Genomic DNA, 21030 nt, shown 5'->3' with positions numbered 1-21030 from the left:
ACCCCTGTGTTATTCTTACCTTTTATTTGGCCCTGCCCCCAATCTATTCACTGCCTCCTGAGTCCCAGCTGATCGGCTAGAAGGAAAAAAACTGTTTAAACTCTTGCCGCGGGGCTTCAAAGGGCCGCCCTACAGCTGATCAGAGTTAAAAGGCAGTATGGTGGTAGACCAGCGTGCTCGAAAAACAAATGGGTAGACCGGTACAGCTCTGCAAGCAGTTAAAAGCCTGGTAGACCAGTACCTCTGCTAAATCCTAAAGAATTGTCACATGACCGTCAAACCACGCCCACAAAATAAGCCACACCCACAGAACCAGTAGTAATAAATTTTAGAACCCACCCCTGAAAGAGACACGTCGGCATCACCGAGCAACTTCAACAACCTTTGTGATTGTCTTGTGTTTCGTTCAGAACGGCGATGGGACCATAGACTTCCGCGAATATGTGATTGGCTTGTCGGTCCTGTGCAATCCCGCCAACACGGAGCAGACGATCCAGATGGCATTTCAGGTAGGGCATATCTGTGGGTGGAGAGATTCTGTGCAGAGCTTGGACACCAGTCATATTATCAACCCTGGAAAACATTGAATTAGGACGACCTTGCTAGTCTATAACAGGGCTCTGGTCTCCAAACTTGTCAACTTTAAGACTTGTGGACTTCAACCAGTGGTGACATTCCATTTTTTCCCCTATTGGTTCTGTGAGCATGGCGGTGGTGGGTCCTGTGACTGAGTGGGCATGGCCAACTCAATGTCACTCATGGCCATGCCCACTCAGTCACATGACACCCCCCCACCAAGCCACGCCCACAGAACCCAGTAGGAAAATGTGTATGAGCACCAGAAGGGCTCATAGTGAATGCTGTGGCCGAGAGAAGCCGAACTTTTCTCCCTCCATTCACTCCCTTTATCCCCCCCGGCCCCCTCCCTCCCGGTGGTCGAAATACCTTAAAGGGACAGGCTGAAGCAGCTCCACTGTGAATGGAGGGAGAAAACTTCGGATTCTCTCTGCTGCAGCATTTAACATTGACTTCAACTCTCAGAATGGTTGGCTGGGGAATTCTGGGAGTTGAAGTCCACAAGATTTAAAGTTGCCAGGTTTGGAGACCCCCCCCCTTCCTGGTCTACAGCACTCTAAAGGGGATGCTAGCATCCTTTGAGCCTAACAAGTCTAAACTTTTGCATGACCAAGAGCTCATTATGGGAAAGCTTCACAAAATTGTGGGCCATATATATATTTATTTATTTCCTTTCTCCTATCGGTGGTCTGTGTTTTTTTTTCCATCTCTCATCCTCTACAACAGTGTTTCTTAACCTTGGGACCTTGGAAGCGGTGCTGGCTGGGGGATTCTGGGAATTGAAGTCCACCCATCTTCAAGCTACCAAAGTTGAGAAACACTGCTCTACAAGAATCTTGGAAATTGGAAAGTTCTGTACTGTATCTTAGCTGTTCCTAGCCCTGCACTCTTCTGGACAGAGAGCTCTGAAGTGGTTCCTGGGATCTGTTGGATCCACTCTCCCAGCTTAGGAGACACAATCCTGGGTGCCTCCTACCACCAGGGACCAAATTGGCCTTGATTTTCTAGATCTTTTTTAGTTCCTCCTTGAGGCCCTGATCCTTCTTCAGCTTCTCCTTCTGATATTCCAGTCACTTAGCACTGCTACATCTCTTACTACTGCTGCCTTCTGATCTGAAATCTGATCTGATGGGAAAGCCATGATCTGGGTGGTATTAGATGTTCTTCTGAGAATGGGACTACATGGCTCTAAAGTAGTGAACCCTTCATAACAAGAGAAGGTGATTCTTTTGGGAATTAAGTCTTCTACCGCTCTAAGATGAAGAGCAGAGCCTTCAAAAGAGGGTGGACAGAATACCATTTCTTTAAAAGAAATCTGGGAAGGGTTTTCCATGCATTCAAAGATTGACTTGGAGATGTCTCGGAGCTGAGCTTCATCCTCCTTCCCAACAAACGCTCTTTGTTTTCAGCTTTTTGACATTGATGAAGATGGCAGCATAACAGAAGACGAATTTGCCCTAATTATCCGTTCATCGCTGGGGCTTCCTGACCTCGATGTTTCAAACCTCTTCAAGGAGATCGATGCTGACAAATCTAACAAACTCTCCTATGGTAAGGAAGCCAAGTGGGATTTAAGGAAATGAAGATTCAGAGGGTACAGTTGGGAGGAGACTTGGGGATGTGATGCAATGGCATGTGGGAAGGAAGTTGGGAGATGGGATGAGGAGATGCTGCCAAGGGAACAATCAGATAACAAAACAATAGAGTTGGAAGGGACCTTGGAGGTCTTCTAGTCCCACTCCCTGCTCAAGCAGGAGACTCTGTACCATTTCAGGCAAATGGTTGTCCAATCTCTTCTCAAAAACCTCCAGCGATGAAGCACCTACAACTTCTGGTGGCAAGCTGTTCCACTGATTAATTGTTCTGTCAGGAAACTTCTCCTTAGTTCTAGGTTGCTTCTCTCCTTGGTTAGCTTCCACCCATTACTTCTTGTCCTGTCTTCTGGTGCTTTGGAGAATAGGTTGACTCCCTCTTCTTTGTGGCAGCTTTTCAGATATTGGAACACGGTTGTTGTGTCACCCCTGGTCCTCCTTTTCATTAAACTAGATAAGAGAACAGCTTATCCCACAGCTGTATAACTAGCAGGGCAAGAGCCTCTCAGAAGAGACCCTCCCTAGTTTCTTCACCTGTAAAGGTGAGATGGGGGGAGGGGGGAGAATTTTATGTTCAGACTTGCAAAGTTCTGTCAACGTAGCCTCACAATGAAGTTGACTTAGGTCATCTGGGTTGTGATTCCTATCTGGTTTACCTAACACACATAAGTTGCCTTCTCCCAGGAGTGGGATTCAGCCGGTTTGGATTGGTTCATGTGAACCGGATGTTAATTTTAATCTGGTTCGCCGAACCGGTAGTTGCAAAGACTGGCTGACCCTGCCCACCTTGCTGCCCTTCCCCTCCCAGGAGTCTCCATGTGGCCCATTTTGGATGCCAGGTAAGTGCAGCGCCCGCATGGAGGCTCTGGGAGGGCAAAAAACAGATCTCCCAGAAGTCCAGAAACGGGCATGTTTCCAGCCTCTGGACGGCCTCCAGAACCCGGGGAGGCCGTTTTCGCCCTCCCGGAAACCTAAGGAAAGCTTCCGGAGCCTGGGGAGGGCAAAAACACCCCACCATAGTGCAGGAGGCTGAGTAGGCCACAGCCACCATGGCAACGCCCATCCAGCAACCGGGCAGAGAACCGATTGCTAAAATTTTTGAATCCCACCTCTGCCTTCTCCTGGTTTAGTGTGACCTCAGACCTGTTCCCATGTTTGAAATAACATTGTTTATTTTTTAAAAAATTTTTTAGAAGAGTTCAAGGATTTCGCTGAGAAGCACCCTGAATATGCCAAGCTGTTTACAACGTATCTCGAGCTGCAACGCTGCCAGCTGTTGACAGAGGCGGAATTCACTTCCGGGGAAGTCACCCCTACCACCCCAAGCTGTCTATCTTCTTCGGAAACAACGCCGGTGCCAAGGAACAAAGTCTGCCCTCTAGTGACCGAAAATGAGCATTCAAATGTTTCAGATAAAAAAGAAGACTGAATCTAAAAAGCCTAATAATATATTCCTTAATTTAAGCTGCGGAAGGATTCCTTTTATTAAATCCAAATCTTGGTGGGATATATATATATTTTCAACCAGACCAAGTAAAGCAAAAAACTTGCTTTCGGAATGTACGGGTTCATGTGTTGTGTGTCGGGGACTATTTTTTCAATAAATAAATTTGGGGAAATCTTTTGCTACTTCTATTGCCTTCGTGGTGATTCTGTTTCCGGAAGAATAATTTTGCTCTGAGGTGAAATTGGAGGAGAAAAAAGTATGCTAGGCTACAGTACCTCAAAATCAGAAACACCTTTTCTGACTAGCACATTTTATTCAAAGACAGCACTTTTGTGAGCTTCAGCTTTGGAATGATGATGATGAATAGCGATGGTGAATGATGATGAACTATATGAGAAATGGTTAAGTGGATTACGTATGTCTAGCCCAAGGGTATCAAATTCAAGGCCCACAGACCGGATCTGGCCCACAGGATGCTTAGATCTGTCCCGCGGGGCCATCCTGGAAACTGCAAAAGCCTGGCCTGTCATGCCTCTGCCAGCAAAAACAGAGCTTGGGGGCCCCCATGTGCGGCCCTCTTGAACTCCATTTTTGGCCGCGACGGCATCCTGCAGCCCTCTGCCACCGAAAACAGAGCCCCCTGAGCTCCATTTTCGCTGGCAGAGGGTTGCAGGAGGCTGTCTCAGTTGAAAATGGAGCTCACGAGGGCCGCGCATGGCTCTCCCGAGCTCCGTTTTCACTGGCAGAGGGTTGCAGGAGGCTGTTGTCAAAAACTGAGCTCATGAGGGCCACCTGCGGCCTCCCCTGAACTCCATTTTTGCTGGCAGAGGGTTGCAGGAGGCCGTCGCAGTTGAAAATGGAGCTCGCGAGGGCCGCGCATGGCCCTCCCAAGCGCCATTTTTGCTGGCAGAGGACTGCAGGAGGCCGTCGCAGCCGAAAACTGAGCTCGGGAGTCTGTTTTCACTGACAGAGCACTCAGGACACAGGTTCCCTGACACGAGTGATGTCAAGCTGGCCACGCCCCACCTGAAACCCCCCCCCCCCAAGGTCAAACACAACCCTGATGCAGGTCTCAATGAAATCGAGTTTGACACCGGTGGTCTAGCCTATCAAAAAGGAAGGCTTAAGGAGGACATGATAACTGTATTTTAGTACTTGAGGGCCTTTCAAAGAGAGGAGGCAGAAGTGGGTTTCAGCAGGTTCTGACCAGTTCTGGAGAACCAGTAGTGAAAATTTTGAGAAGTTCAGAAAACTGGTAAATACCATCTCTGACCGCCCCCATCTATTCTCTGCCTCCCGAGTCCCAGCTGATCGGGAGGAAATGGGGATTTTTCAGTAACCTTCTCCTGCCATGCCCACCAAGCCACGCCCACCAAGGCATGCCATGCCCACCAAGCCACGCCCACAGAACCGGTAGTAGAACTTTTTGAATCCCACCAGTGAGAGGAGGGCTTATTCTCCAAAGCACCAGAAGATAGGACAAGAAGTAATGGGAGGAAGCTTATCAGAAGGAAATTCAACCCGGAAATGAGGAATTTCCTGGCAGTAAGTATGATGAATCAGCAGAACACGGCTTGCTACCTGGAGTTGTGGGTGCTGGAGGATTTCAAACATAGACCAGACAATCATTTTGACCTAGATGATATAAGGTCTCCTGCCTTGAGCAGGAGGTTGGACTAGAAGACCTCTGAGGTCTCTTCCAGCCCTGTGGTGGTATATTCTAGTAACTTTTTTGTGAAAACATCGTATAAGCCCTGTTTTCTCTGCTGAGCTCTCAGTTCCTGTGCCATTTTCTTGGCAGAGATTTTAATTTTTCACATTTCTGAACCATTGTGCAGGTGAGTCACTGCTATCATCTTTGTCTTCTTAAAAAATCATCATCATCATCAAAGTTTAGTTTCCTAGTTTAACTAACAGCTGTGAGATCTCCTGATTTAAAGTGCTTACCAGGATCTAGACTGCTTATCTCCTGAAACTGGGCAAGACTAGATCAGTAGGTCCACTAGTGGTCTAAACCTCTGCACAATTCGAACCAGGTTCATTTATAACCCAAAGTTATTTAAGAAATAATCAATTAGCCAATAAATCACCAAGGGCTGAGTCGTAAAACCCTCTGCTTTCTGCAACTTTCTGCAACGGGCAAAAATGAATGCAAGTTGCATCCTGATATTGATGTAATTAACGTGGCCCAGAAGATTCTCATCCTTTAACTAGAAGCTTTTTAGTCCGGTGTCATGATGGAGAATGAAATATCTTGCACCTATCTTGAGGGAACTGATTTAATTATCCCCAATCAGCAATTTAAGGGGTCTGAGTGATTAACAGAAGTGAGGCACCATCACCCTCTCGTGGCCACTGATGACAATTGCGCTTATGATATTACCTAGTTTGGGTAATGAAGTGTTTGCCAGAAAACAAGCAAGCTTAGACAGCACCAAGGGCCCCTCAGCCGCCCTCCTTCTCCTCCTCCTCCTCCACAAGCCTCCCTCCCATCTAGCACTGATGATGTTATCTAGTTGGGTCATTAAATGTCTGCAAGAAAACAAGCTCAGAGAGCACCAACGACCCTTCAGCCGCCCTCCTCCTCTTCCTCCTCCTCCTCCTCCACAAACCTTCCTCCCATGTAGCACTGATGATGTTTCCTAGTTGGGTCATGAAACATTTGCCAGAAAACAACAAGCTCAGAGAGCACCGAGAACCAAGAATCATGCGCTGTTAGTTTCCCACAAAGGGGGGGGGGGGAAAGATCAGTAGAATTCTTGAAGACCATGTCAGAGTCAGATCATCATGGAGAAAATCTATGTGGTCACTAAGAGTCATAAATGACTTGATGGCGCAGAATTAGATGTTTAGAGGGCAGATAATCCACTTTAAGATCAATTTTAAGATGATCCTTTGCTACATGTCCACTCTTCCTGGAGATGAAGAAGACAAGCCAACACCTCAACCGTCCCTCTCAGCTGATGCATTTAGGATTGCTTCCCTTAACAAGCAAAGTATTGGGACTGTCTGCTCTGCTTGGGAGTTGGGGACTGGAGGCTGCAAGAACGCCTCTGGAACTGGAAGAACGGTTGCAGGAATTGGGTACGTCTAGTTTAGTGAAAAGAATGATTGGAGTGACATGATAGCAATCTTCTAATATCTGAGGGGCTGCCACGAAGAAGAGGAGGGCCACCTATTATTGCATTTCTCTGGCCCCTAATATGACCTTCAAACTGAAAAAATTCAGAGATCTGCTTGATTTATAGGACTACTATCTGGACACCCATGCTTCGCTACGAAACCATGTGCTCGGGCTTGAAAAATTGACACTTGCAGCTTGAAACTTAATGTAGAATGTATAACTCCATAGCATCAGAATGTCTTAATATAATGCAACTGGCAGTTGGAACGGGGGGGGGGAGTAGAATGTTCCAGCCTGCAGCATTCATCAGTATTCATCTGGCTAGCATCCTGTCAGTGTGTGAGAGAGTTGAGGAGTGTTTGGAAACTCAAACAGTATTTGCTGTGTGAGCAAGAAGGAGACAGGAAGGAGGCTGGGCATGGCTTAGCTCAACTGTTCTGAAGTAAAGCTGCTTGCTGCTGTGAAAGTAAAACTGAAACTCCTCTCCTCTGCTTGTGTTTTGCATTTGTAACAGATTTCTTTTGAAGTAGGGAGGGGGAGTACAACTCCTTAGCATCAGAGCCTGTTAATCATAATATAGGAAATACTAATGCTCTGATGGGCATTTCGAAAAATCCTTTCTTAGTGAGCACCTAGAAGCCAAAAGGAACATACGTGGGAAAATTCAAGTTTGTAGGCTTTACGGTTCTGGAGATTTTGTGATTAATGCGTGAGTGGTTTTCACTTTTATATATATAGATTCCTAAGTTCTTCCGTTATAGGTTAATTAACAATCCCTTAAGACAAGGCAACCATCTCTTCATGTGATATATAATCTGCGTAGAAGTTCTCTTCCTTCTTGTACTGAAACGTCCCATTTCTTAGATCAGCTACTTTTACAATTGCTTTTCCTTCTAACGCTTTTTTCCGATCATCCGTCCACCTTAATCTAACTTAAACCAAGATTTCTTTGGCTCAATTATACCATTCCTCAATTCTCTGGGCATTTCCCAAAAAGATGATATCTTGGTTCCCCATGAGCCCTAAGGACAGAGATGTCCACCTGAATCCTATAAAGCATCTCAACTCTTTAATCCAATTGCCATTTTCCCTTCATTTGGCCGCAGCCCCCAGCAATCATCAAGGAGAGCCAAGAAGTCTGCTCAGATAATCAAATATTATGAAAATATTGGTCCTAGCCAGAGTTGACAAATGGCTTACTCGTCATCAACCTTGGATGGTGAATTTCCAGCTTCTTTCTCAGCCTTGATGGGCTTAATTCAATCAACCCAAGAAGACCGGTGCTCTCCAGGAGATGGATATGACTGGCAGGACTACAGTTGAGGAGAAGAGCATCTGGGTTTTGCCAGCACAAATACAACCATTTGTTCTGCAGTTAGTTTTAAAGGTGGGCAGCATCTCACCTTCAATGCAGTTTTGAAAGCATGGGTGGAGTTCAGATTTTGTTTCATAAAAAACTAACATGGAAAAGAACAGAAGCTGGAGATGACAAAGAGGAGAGGGAATAGGTGATCTGCCCATCTTTGGCTTTGCCTCTTTCCTCCTGTTGCCTCATCCCCACCCACGGTTGGCATGGAGACCCCAATGAATGATGCCAATGGAAGTTGGCCCTTGGCCAAAGAAGAGATTTCCTCCATGGTAGTCTCCTCTCCTTTCACTTTTATCCAGAATTCACTATCCTATCAGGCATCCATCTTGTTGCCTTAATTCCATCAGAGAGATACACAACCACAAAAACACAAAATGGAATTGCTTTCCTATCCACTCTCAATACCATCTTAAACTGTTCGGCTTGACTTTCTTCCAACTCTGTAGTTTGCATTAATAACTTGATTCTTTCATATTGGTGGTTTTTGCTGTTCAAATGCAAAAGACTTTCAAATCCCCAGAACCTACCTGCCTACCAACCTACCTACCTTCCTCCCTCCTTTTGTTCCTCCTCATCTCTATCCATCCTTCCTTCCTTCCTTCCTTCCTTCCTTCCTTCCTTCCTTCCTTCCTTCCTTCGTTCTTTCCTTCCTTCCTTCCTTCCTTCCTCCTTCCCTCCCTGCCCTCCCTCCCTCCATCCTTCCATTCCTCCCCACCTCTATTTTCCTTCCTTCCCTCCTTCCTTCCTTCCTTCCTTCCTTCCTTCCTTCCTTCCTTCCTCCCTCCCTCCCTCCCTCCCTCCCTCCCTCCCTCTTTCTCTGAAAGGGACTTATTTATAGATGTACTTACTCTTGAAGCTCCTAGGGCAGTGTTTTTAAAACATGGCAATTTTTAAGATGTGTGGACTTCATCTCCCCAGCATTTTGAGAGTTGAAATCCACATATCTTAAAGTTGCCAAGTTGGGAAAACTTCTCCAGAATGTCTTGTTCTGAATGTCAATTTATGAGGAACCAAATTGACCGCTTGGTTCCTACTTTTCTCCTCCAAGTGTTGGAAAACACTGATATTCGTCCATTGCCAACTTCTCCCTCACTTTGCAGAGTGCCAGACAGGTCTTTCTGGTTCCTGGGCTGACTTTAAAAACCTCACTGAAGCTTGAAGCATGAAGCATGAAAAACTGAAGCATGAAGGGCGGGACAACAAGGATTCCCCAAGTAGCTGAGCAGCCAGAGAAGGGAAACTACCCACAGACAAAATATCAAGAGCAAAAAAAAATAAAATAAAATCATTTTATTCCAAGGGAGTGGAAGAAGAGTTTCAAAAATGGAGGAGAAACATTCAGTCCTGCTTTAAAAAGAAGGACCAAGGAAGAGAAAACAAGAAATCACCTCAGATGTAGTTTGATGAAGGATTCATTGGCAAAATGTGCATGTTGAGTTTTAAAAAATAAAATAGACCACAGGAAACTCAAGGAAGCTATGCAGCATTCTGAGTCTCTTCCATCCTTTCATCAAGAACCTTGTCCTTCAGCCAAGACTCAAAATATGAAGATCCTCACACCACAAGTTTCATCATCAGCCAAGGGTCATGTTTTTCATTATGCACATCTTTTTACAAAATGACACCAACTTCTTCTTCTTCTTCTTTTTTAAAGAGTTATGCCTAAGAGGTTGTGCTGAAAATCAGCCAGCATCTCCCATCTTACAAAACTTGATGTCATGCCTTAATAGATCCCTTCTGTTGATTTTTTTTATTTTATTTTTTGCAGGAAACAGTCTTTGCACCAATCCATGACAGAGGAGGGTAAAACTTGTCACTGGCGGCCAAGCTGCTTTTTTTTTTGGCAAATAACTTGGATCTCTGCAATTTGTTAGTGCTGTATCTCCACTCTCACTCCAATTCAGGAAAAAGTCAAGTGCCCAATTTTCATGTTTTGTTCCCGTTGTTAATGTGTGTTCATACATTCTAAATAGGACAAACATGCTCAACTTTCTGATTCAATTCAGAAATACAGTTTGATTTAGAAGTTCGGCCAAGTTTCAGTCCAATCTCCAAAGTTTTGCGTAGCTCAGGAGTGTCAAATTCAAGGCACATGGGTCGCATCCAGGCCGCCATGGGGTCACATCCGGCCCACGGGGCTGCCCTGGTCTACCTGCGTAGCTTCGGCCCGGTGTATCCAATGCAAGGAGGAAACATGCCAGCAGTTTGGGGAGTGGCATCAAGCTGGCCACGCCCCCCCCCCCAGCTGGCCATGCCCACCCAGTCAGCCACACCCCCCACTCCCCCCCCAGGTCAACCACAGCCCTGATGTAGCCCTCAATGAAATTGAATTTGACACCTCTGGCATAGCTCATACTCCACTGCAGATGCTTGCAAGGAAGTCCATGCGTCTTAGCACTGATCTCATTTCTGTTCCACTCCAGATGCATAAAGGAAAGGAGTTAAGGAGTATCTTTTAAAAAAAAAAATCTAAGGGATGTGGTGAATCAGTGGCTAAGACGCTGAGCTTGTTGATCAAAAGGTCGGCAGTTCAGCGGTTCGAATCCCTAGTGCCGCGTAACGGGGTGAGCTCCCGTTACTTGTCCCAGCTTCTGCCAACCTAGCAGTTTGAAAGCACGTAAAAAAATGCAAGTAGAAAAATAGGGACCACCTTTGGTGGGAAGGTAACAGCGTTCTGTGTGCCTTTGGCGTTGAGTCATGCCGGCCACATGACCACGGAGACATCTTCGGACAGCGCTGGCTCTTCGGCTTTGAAACGGACATGAGCACCGCCCCCTAGAGTCGGGAACGACTAGCACAGATGTGCAAGGGAACCTTGAAAAAAAATCTATTTTTTAAACTGATTTTCGTTTTGGCGCAAATGATAACAATTCCACCCCAAGGGAACATCATTTCTTATCATGTGCTCTTTCTATCGAATGAAGGGGGTCTCGTTCGTTTTAAAGCTTCTTCTAACTCTTAAGAAGCCGTGTTTAAACAGCTGCTACCTTTCTAGCCAAAAGCTAGTTGACTTTATCACCCCTGGCATTTAATGTTTGCAGAGCAATGCAGCAGGTCTTGTTAGATTAAAATGATTTCTTGGATCGGTTTCCCTGTTGGGATTTTATTTGATCTTTCAGCCTTTGAGCATCCAACATTACGGAAGCATTTTCAATCGTTGCAACCTCGTTCGTCCGAGTAAGCAGCGAGCATGATGCAGAGGTGCAAAACACAAACAGCATGTTGCAGATTGGGGAGGAAATGGTTGTGGTTGAGTTTCGGGATGCTTCTGTGAAGACTTCCAAGGATTTCATCATCAATATGTTCTTGAGGAGAAGCATTGCGGTAGGACGACCTAAAAACAAACAAACAAACAAACAAACAAAACCCAAGTAACTTGTGAGTTGGCCAAGAGATTAAGATCTCTCCATTTTCCCCTCTTGCAATTGTGCACTCTTTGTGCAGTCTCAAATTGTCAATCTCTCCTAAGCGGTGGAAGATGAATCATAATGATGCGCATCCAAATTGTGGTCAACCTTGAAACACTGAGAAGAAAGAGCGAAGAGACGCTGCAATAGCCCTGAGCTGTTGTAAGACTTAGAAAAATTAAAAAATCCTTGTTTTTTTTGTTTTTGTTTTTAAAAATTTGATTTATATGCCGCCCTTCTCCGAAGACTCAGGGCGGCTTACAATGTGCTCAGCAATAGCCTTCATCCTTTTGTATATTTATACAAAGTCAGCTTATTGCCTCCACAAACTGGGTCCTCATTTCACCTACCTTAGAAAGGATGGAAGGCTGAGTCAACCTTGAGCCTTGGTGAGATTCGAACCTGCAGTAATTGCAGGCAGCTGGTCTTAATAAGCTTAATAACAGGGTGCCTTAAACCCCTGTACTACCAAGGCTCTTGTTCCCATTCTATGCAGGTAAATCAGGGGTGGGCTGCTGGGGGCTCGCAGAGTTCGGGAGAACCTCTAGCTAAGATTCTGTGCAGTTTGGAAAACCCCCCAAATCCCACTCCTGGCTGGCCCCGCCCACCCAACTCCACCTCTCCCAGGAGTCTCCACACGGCCTGTTTTGGATGCAGGTAAGTGCAGGGCACGCGCAGAGGGTCAGGGACAGCGAAAAACGGGCCTACCGGAATTTTGGGAAGGTTGGAAATGGGCCTCAAGAGGCTGTTTTCGCCCTCCCAGAGATTCGAGGAAAGCCTCCAGAGCCTGGGGAGGGCAAAAAATGGGCCTACCAGAAGTTCAGAAAGACTGGAAATGGGTTCATTTCCGGCCTCCAGAGGGCCTCTGGCGCCTGGGAGGGGCCATTTTCACCCTCTTGGAAGCTCAAGGAAAACCTCCAGAGCCCGGGGAGGGCAAAAACGCCTGCTCCCCGCCATGGTGCAGGAGGCCAACTAGGCCACGCCCACCGTAGCCATGCCCACCCAGCAACTGGGTAGAAAACCCCTTGGTAAAATTTTTGAAGCCCACCCCTGAGGTCATTGGCATCCTTCAGTCTCAAAAGACTATGGTATCGTGCTGTGGAAAGAGGTCCTAAAACCTAGTGTGACTAAAAAGGCCAATTCGAGAGTGGCAATCCCTTCCACACTGAGGGCAGATACATTCTGAGGTTTACCCCTGAGGTAAACAGAACATTAAAACATTGGCACCACTGTGAATCATCCAGGTTGGTTTTCTGTAAAGGAAGCTTTGCAAAACCGCTAGCATTGTCCCTCTAGTAAAGCACGATGCCTTAACTTGGTGGACGAATTTGGTGGGGGCCTACCTCCATTTTCAATGCCGAGTGTGAAGCAGGGGATGTAAGAGAAGGGGCTGCTGGTGTCGTGCGGAACAGGCTGTCCTCACACAACGTGCTCCAAGGGAGCACCACTTTCCAAGATGTCAGTTATGGAGCTGGAGGCTTAGAGATGGAGCCTTGGTTCGCGCCACCCTTTCTTTGCCATCCTCCTCAATTAACCCAGAGGATCATTCAGCATCCAACAGGGCTTCCGACTCCTGACGGTTCAGGGTTGGGGTCTCCAACTGGAATTTTAGTTTCTGAAGTAACAGGAATTGATTTGAATTGATTTTATCTATCATCCATCATCTATCATCTATCTACCTATCTATTTATCTTTGATCCATTTATCATTCATCTATTTTCTACCATCCATCCATCCATTTTTTCTCTCTTATCTATCTATCTATCTATCTATCTATCTATCTATCTATCTATCCACCCACCCACCTACCTACCCACCTACCTACCTATCATCCATCCATCCATCTATCTATCTATCTATCTATCTATCTATCTATCTATCTATCTATCTATGATCTATCTATCATTCATATATTTTCTACCATCCATCCATCCATCCATCCATCCATCCATCCATCCATCCATCATCTTTCTCTCTCATCTGTCTATCTATCTATCTATCCACCCACCCACCTACCTACCCACCTACCTACTTATCATCCATCTATCTATCTATCTATCTATCTATCTATCTATCTATCTATCTATCTATGATCTATCTATCATTCATATATTTTCTACCATCCATCCATCCATCCATCATCTTTCTCTCTCATCTGTCTATCTATCTATCCACCCACCCACCTACCTACCCACCTACCTACTTATCATCCATCTATCTATCTATCTATCTATCTATCTATCTATCTATCTATCTATGATCTATCTATCATTCATATATTTTTTACCATCCATCCATCCATCCATCCATCCATCCATCCATCCATCCATCCATCATCTTTCTCTCTCATCTATCTATCTATCTATCTATCTATCTATCTATCTATCTATCTATCACATTTATATGGCTACCCATCTCACAAGAAGCAGCTAACAACAATCAATGAAAGAACAGTAACGAAGGGCCCTGCCCTGAAGATACTTAGAAAGTCTCTAAAGTCCCGGATCTTCTCCTAGGTTGCCTGGAAGATTGGGCACATAGTTTTCTCCTGTATGATTTGGTTCTGTTTTGTTTGATTCCCCCACCCCCTTTCCCCTCCCCCCCCCACCCCCAGACTGAATGCATACCATATGTTATTTACTTTATTTTATTCTCTTGGGTTTTTCTTAGGAAAAGTGCCCAGAGTTGGTGGAAGTTGGTCGCTCTTTTAAATCTCTTTCCCTAAATGTAAATAAGCAAATAAGCCAACAATTGAAACTCTTGTCAAACCCGATTAGGTGCAATTTGGTCCTGACAGATTCAAGATTAAGCCTGCTTTGGGGTGGGGTGGGGTGGGAGCAAATCCAATTGAGGACTTCTCTCTCTCTCTCTTTGTACCTTGAGGGGGCAGCTGATATTACATTTACCAGCCTGCTGGTGTTCTCCCACCCAGAAGCTCAGGAGGAAACAAAGCAGAGCCATCTACTCTTCACCGAAAGAAACCAAGGCAAGAATTCAAGAAGTCTAGAAGCCAAGGTTTTTTTTTTTCTTCCCCCTCTTCTTTCTTCTTTCCCTGCCTTGGAAATCAGATGTTCTGGCCTTTAGGAGCAGCAGAGAAGAGAACCAGCTACTCTAGGCTAAAACCTTCTTTGGAAGAAGCTTTGCTGCAGGGCAGGACATCTGTGAAGCTTTATCAATCCAGTAATTCAATCATGGAGAGAGGTTTAAAACACTTCTCCGGTGCCTTGCCCACAGTGTCTTCCTGGTCCTGAGGAGGAGGAAGAAGATCATTCAGAAAGGACTTCAGCCATCCTTCTGCTTTCTGCCTTCCACCCACCCCCACCTTCAACTGGGGGGGCGGGAATGGACCATCTTTCTAGCATCTCCTGAAATAGTGGAACAGGCTAACGGTGAGTCTTTGTAAGGACTTCTCTTTGGCATCATCAGGAAAGGTAAGTGAGGTTGGGATCAAGTTGAGATCTTGGGTGGCTGGCTGGTGATGCCAGCAAGAAGGTTCTCAGCGAGAACTGGCAGGAGAGATCAGAGGGTGGCAGAAACCCCACAGACCATGCATGGGGGTGTTTCTGGGTGGGTGTTGCACCCAGGTGTGAGCAATTGAGGACCAGTTTTCCCCTCCTAGCCAGTGGGACTGCCGACATTTCTATAAAAAAAAAATTATAATCTTGGGTGAAATTAGTCATAATTTCACACAAGGGTTTGCAAGTTGTTTAGTCTCTTAGGCATTTCTGGATTGCACACCTGTGTGTGTTTGTGTGGTTACTAAAGACACTTTAGCCAGCCTGTCACAGGAAAGAAAAGAAAATGAAATTCAGATTGGTTTACTTCAAAATGAAACCTGGGTAGCATCCGAAACCACATTCTGATCACCCCAAAAGCAAAGTAAGAGATATTTGCCTAAGGAAAAGATTTACACCTAACCTTGGAGTGATGTGATGCTTGAATGTTGATCACAGTTATTGTTTGGTAAGGCAAAACATTGATGCTGTTCAGATAACCTTTATCTTAAAAAAAAAATAGCGGGGAAAATGCTTTCCCTTCTATCATTAAACCTGATGATTAAAAAAAAGGAAGAAAGAAAACAAATCTCATGACTACACTGACTTTTAAGGAATGCAGGAATACACTTTTTTTAAAAAAATGTATCACTAAAGTTGGTTTCATGATTTCACTGTTTCTTGCCCCTCGATCCAGGTGAATCTGGAGCCATTTGGGTTCTGTTCTTGTATTGTTTTCTGGCTTGTATATACCGACAACATGTAAATGGCAGTTTGCAGCTCAGTTTGGGAAATTACTGCATTATAGAATGACAAGTTTAGGCATTCTGTGAATTTCTGCAAGAAGAGATTCTTTCCAGGCGAGAAAAGAATAGCACCAACATACTATAGCACCAACATACAGGGGATTTAAAACCACACCTAAATTCTAGATTATGAATCGGATTACATCAAGTTGGGCATACAACCCTCCCATTGAAAAAGAAATCCCGATTGCTATTAGGCGTTTTTCCACCCCTCCTGCAGCTCTGGAGAATGTTTTACACAACTCGAGTCGCCTGGACAAAAAGTCTGCCTTTGATTCGGATTCTGAAACTTTAAAAAAAAAAACGGGACCGCTTCGTTGTCACAAGTTGTGCCCTTCCTCGATTGTCCTTCGGTTGCTCTTCCCGAAAGGAAATGTCTATTTTTCTATTATTTATTTATGCAGCCCCAGAACAGCAGAAGCGTGAACCTCAGGGAGCTTTGGGGGGGGGGGGCGTTGTGTCGAAACAGGCAACTTTTCTGCTGGAAGTGGTTAGCTTTAAAAGGGAGGCGAGGCCGAACCCCCGGGGTGTATATATAAATGGAAACGGCCCATTCAGGGTCCAAGAAAGAATCTCGGGCTTCCGAGAGCCGGCCCAGAGTTTCTCCTCCGGACGAGACAGAAATCTTTTCGGATCCCTTTGGGAAACGACGTCCCTCGCTAAGCAGTTGCCCGGTTCCGCGCGTCGAAGTTTGAACTGCCATGAATACCTAGCAACGGGTGGGGTCGCTTAGAACCCGCCGCATTTGCCCCCTTCGGGCCTAGGGAGTCCTAGATGCTGCTGAGATTGGAGTAACGAGGGGTGGGTGGGATGGGGGTGAGTTAGACCGGGACAGCGGCTTCGCCACTCCGTCCTCCGCAAACATCTTCTCCCCCCCCCACCCCCAAGTCGGAAGGGTCCTCTGTCTCAGCTAAGAGGAGAAGAAAAGAGACAGAAAAGAGAAGGAAAAAGCCTGACTAGGTGGCTCAGTGGCTAAGACACTGAGCTTGTCAATCAGAAAGGTTGGCGGTTTCGAATCCCTAGGGCAGGTCTCCAGGGGGACCTAGAGCAGGGGGTTGGACTAGATAACCTCTAAAGTCCCTTCCAACTCTGTTGTTAAATTTAAAATTTGACAGCTCCCTCTTGATTTTTTTTTATTTTTTAATTTGGAAAGGGTGGTGGAAAAGAAGCGACCGACCTGGAAAGCCCCCTCCCCGGGGTCGGGTGGTGGTCTCTGGAGGCGGATGGGAGTGTGTGGGGTGGGGGGAGGGAGGGAGGGGGCGGAGGACGCTCCTCTGGCCCGGAGGTTCTGCTGGCCCGGCGCCCTCCTCCCTTTGGCGGGCGCGTCTTTGCGCTGCGCTCTTGGAAAGAGGCTCTCCAAGGGCGCAGCGGCTCCTGCTTTTTTCGCTCGCCTCGCCGGCTCTTCTCCGCTGAGTTTTTCCTCCTCTTCCCTCCCCCGCCCCATCCCCACCCCCACTCCAGCCTCTCGCACCTCCAGAGCGAAGATGATCAAACCTCTGGTCCAGGCGGAGGAGCCTTCTGCGCTGCCGCCGTCTCCCCCGACCAAGAAAGATGTGGAGCTCTTGCTGGTGAAGGAGCAGAACGGGGTGCAATACACCAGCAGCCACCTCCTGGAGCACGCCGGTCCCGGGTACAGCCCCGCCGGCGCCCCTCTGCAGGAGCGCGAGACTTGGGGCAAGAAGATCGACTTCTTGCTCTCCGTGGTGGGCTTCTCGGTGGATCTGGCCAATGTCTGGCGGTTCCCTTACCTCTGCTACAAAAACGGAGGAGGTAAGTCCGAAGACCACCCGAGTTCATCCGATGTGAGTGGGGCGTGGGGGGGGGACCTGATCTGCAGCCCTCCCCACCCACCCATCCCAAAACCTGTCGGTATATCCCATCCTCTCCACTTCAGTGGGGAAGCCGGAGGGAAGCCGGAGGGAAGCCGGCCATCCGGCTTCCCTTTGGCGCTTGGTGTTTCTTGGTTTCGGAGGACGGGGGTGGGTGGGGGTGTAATTGTATGGGTGTGTTTGGCACACCTGGAGTCAGTTCCCACTCTCCTTGAGAAAGGTACACAGGGAGGCTTTTTTTTTTTTTTTTACAAAGTCACAGTTTCTATTTGGGACTTCTCTCCTCTGGAGAGTTGGGCTGGAGATCCAGAGATGGCACCCTGGTTTGAAGGAACCTTGCAATAATAATAGTAGTAATAATAATAATAATAATAATAATAATAATAATAATAATAATAATAATAACAACAACAACAACAACAACAACAACAACAACATCCATAAGGATTTGGTCTTTTAGTCTGCTAGAGCTCTAAACTCATAACCTATCTCAGCAGGACAAGTTTTAAAAGTTCAGCTAGACTTTATTTCTGATTTCCTTCCCAGCTTCTTTTGCAAGCTCAGATCAAAGGCCATCTTTGTACTACGCTTCCTGCCCTGGCCAGCTAGACTGCTCTTGAAATGCACCCGGAGATGGTGATAGACTGCTTCTGAGCATAGAAGCTCCAATAACCGTCCTTCGGGCTCTTCCCTCCCATGTAGGACTCCTTTGTGCGCCCTTTTTGTAGTGTTTTAATTTGTTTTCTGCTTTTGGTACAGTCCACGTTTTCGGTGGTCTTCTCCTTTGGTGGCCACAGAAGCATCCCACGTTTGTTTCGGATTCTTTGTCCCAAAATGTTGAACTGGGTTCAAAAGTAGCTTTCTCCCAGAAGGGAAACGGAAGGAGGATGGGGACCCTAACTGCTTCCATATTGTAATCTGGCATGAATTTTGTGAATTTGGACTCTGCTTAAAGGCGCTTCCCTCTACTGTCGCCTGTGGAGGGAACATGGTAGTCATTTTCTAAGAAAGCACTGCAGTTCTTTGAGGCCACCCTGAGCATAATGACTCCAGAAAATGGGCTACAATGCCCATCCAGATGCAATTCTCAAGTTTTCCAGCCAGCATGGCTAAAATTCGGGAGTTTTCAAAATTGCTGGCTTGGGAAAAGTTGGGTTCCAGCAACGAAGACACACATACACACACCTTGCCGAGTTCCAGGTTATAAAGCAACCAGTTTTGTTTTCAAGTACATAACCACTTGGAAAATTAAGACACGTATTTTTTTTAAAAAAGGCTGGGGATGAGGCTTTGGTTGAGAAGAAACTGGACTATTGCTAGTTACTACAGCTGTAGTAGAAGATAGAGGGATGTAGTTCACCACAATGGCTCCAGAAAAATCTCATGTTCTCCTGAGAAAACTATGGGAAAACTTCAGTCTGAAAACTCCTCAAGTTTTAGTACATTTTATTTATTGATGTAGAAAATCCAGAGATGAAATGGACTGGTGTTTCGTAGCACAGCTTCTGAAGTTCCTTCCTGTGTTCTCATATAATATACAGTAAATCTCGTGTACACTATTGTACATGTGCACTATTGTACATGTGTACACTATTGTACACTATTGTACACTATTGTAGGCTATTGCTTCTCAATAGATTTGTCCCTACTAAGGAGTTTGCCTGTTGTTAGCTTCTTCTTGAATTGTTTCAGAATGAATAATTGGTATAAAGAGCGATGTCCGCATTGCTAAATCTGACTTTCCTTCTTTGGCATCTTTTCTGAGTCATTGCTAAATGTTCTGGTTGGGATTTGTAGAAGTGCTACTGTTGATGGACAAAGATGATGGGTTGTCTCCTTTGGGTTTTCAGCCAGACCCTTTGGATGCGTCACCATCAAGTGGGGAGGACATTCCCCAATCCAGGTTCTGCAGGAAATCTAGAGTTGGTTGGTTTGACTTTGAGACTCTGCGTAGGTTTTGCTGGGTTGATTTTGCCATACTACATGTGGATACCTCCTGAGTTAAAATAAGTTGAAATAGAGGAGCAAATGGAAAGACACCAAAAAAGGAGGAGGTAGAAACGGGGGAGGGGGGAGGAGAGAAGAGAGATCTACTGAAATCATGCCAGCTTCAAGAGAGACATGGATTTTGGATCCTGCAGACTTTTTTCCTTCTTTCCTTCTTTCCTTCCTTCCTTCCTTCCTTCCTTCCTTCCTTCCTTCCTTCCTTCCTTCCAGTACAAATGAGTTAAATGAGGGCAAAAGATTGAGAGAAAGAGAGTGATAGATTGAGAGAGAGAGACAGAGACAGAGACAGAGAGACAGACAGAGAGAGAGAGAGAGAGAAAGGGAAACCAGACATCTTATTTCCATGAGGACTTTCTCACCTGAGCTCCTTTTGTGCCTATCACCTCCCCCACATAGTTGAAGAAACACCTTCTCTCCAAGCTCGAGGAGAGAACAGAGCAGAACACCTAGAGGTCCACTGTTTAAGAAGATGGAATGTATTTAATGAAATTCAATAAATAATAATAATAATAATAATAATAATAATAATAATAATAATAATAATAATAAATTGGAAGAATCTCTGAGTCCATGTCTTCCAGTTCAACCAGAGGGGTCCACACCCTCTGATCACATTAACGCCAGCCAGGTCATGTGACCTCACCTCCAAGAAACATGAGATGAACCATAACACAGTTTTAAAGTTCTACTGAAATCATGCCAGCTTGAAGAGAGACATGGACTTTGGAGCCACTTTGTAGTCTCTTAAGCTTGTTCCAGAAATGGTCTGGAGATGGATGAGGGCAACAGCCTCACCACAATGGAGGGCAAAGATGGGAAAGTCTTTGGAAAACCACAAGCAGAGACAAGGCCAATCTCTAGAGGATTGAACCTACTGTTGACATGCTCTCATCCACAAGCTATCTGGAGGGACACCATCTGTAGGCCTTGCTGGGCACCTGCCAGTCCATCTTGGTGGAACAGAGAGCTTGGCAACTCTCTTGTTGCCAGAGAAGATTAGGCAGCACAAAATGCTTTTATTTTATGGTGCTTGGGGTGGCCCAGTTGCCTGGTGATAATTGAACACACAGTATGTAATAAGGACCATTGATCCAGTGGTGAAATCCAAATTTTTTTACTACCGGTTCTGTGGGCGTGGCTTGGCGGGCTTGGCAGGGGAAGGATACTACAAAATCCCCATTCCCTCCCCATTCCTGGGGGAAGGATATTGCAAAATCTCCATTTCTACCCCACTCTGGGGCCAGCTAGAGGTGGCAATTGCCGGTTTTCCAAACTACTGAAAATTTCCACTACCGGTTCTCCAGAACCTGTAAAAACCTGCTGGATTCCACCCCTGCATTGATCTCAAATGAAACAGAACACAGATTTGAGACGTTGAT

The 21030-nt window shown here is 45.9% G+C and overlaps 2 protein-coding genes across 5 annotated transcripts in view; both read left to right on the top strand.

Moving 5' to 3' along the window:
* LPCAT2 (lysophosphatidylcholine acyltransferase 2) overlaps positions 1-3797 on the top strand; it is a 28809-nt gene extending 25012 nt beyond the window's left edge. The window contains exons 12-14 of the mRNA XM_034426520.3: positions 411-509; positions 1986-2127; positions 3362-3797. Coding sequence (XP_034282411.2) covers positions 411-509; positions 1986-2127; positions 3362-3597 — 477 coding nt within the window. The 3' untranslated portion in view covers positions 3598-3797. The remainder of the gene's footprint in view (positions 1-410; positions 510-1985; positions 2128-3361) is intronic.
* A 1236-nt stretch (positions 3798-5033) lies between these two features.
* The window catches only part of SLC6A2 (solute carrier family 6 member 2), a 48062-nt gene continuing 32065 nt past the window's right edge, over positions 5034-21030 (top strand). The window contains exons 1-3 of one of the 4 annotated variants that reach the window (XM_087877094.1): positions 5053-5160; positions 14399-14904; positions 17293-17585. In XM_087877094.1, coding sequence (XP_087733220.1) covers positions 17300-17585 — 286 coding nt within the window. In that variant the 5' untranslated portion in view covers positions 5053-5160; positions 14399-14904; positions 17293-17299. Of the gene's footprint in view, positions 5161-14398; positions 14905-16375; positions 16535-17142; positions 17586-21030 lie in introns of those variants that run through there. The other 3 variants (XM_034426525.3, XM_034426526.3, XM_087877095.1) reach the window with 3 other exon arrangements.

Source organism: Pantherophis guttatus, chromosome 11 (assembly GCF_059756535.1).
Source record: "Pantherophis guttatus breed Tessera chromosome 11, ASM5975653v1, whole genome shotgun sequence".
NCBI classification, from domain to species: Eukaryota; Metazoa; Chordata; class Lepidosauria; order Squamata; family Colubridae; genus Pantherophis; species Pantherophis guttatus.
Note: the sequence above shows the minus strand (reverse complement) of the source record. Positions and strands in the feature narration are given on the sequence as shown.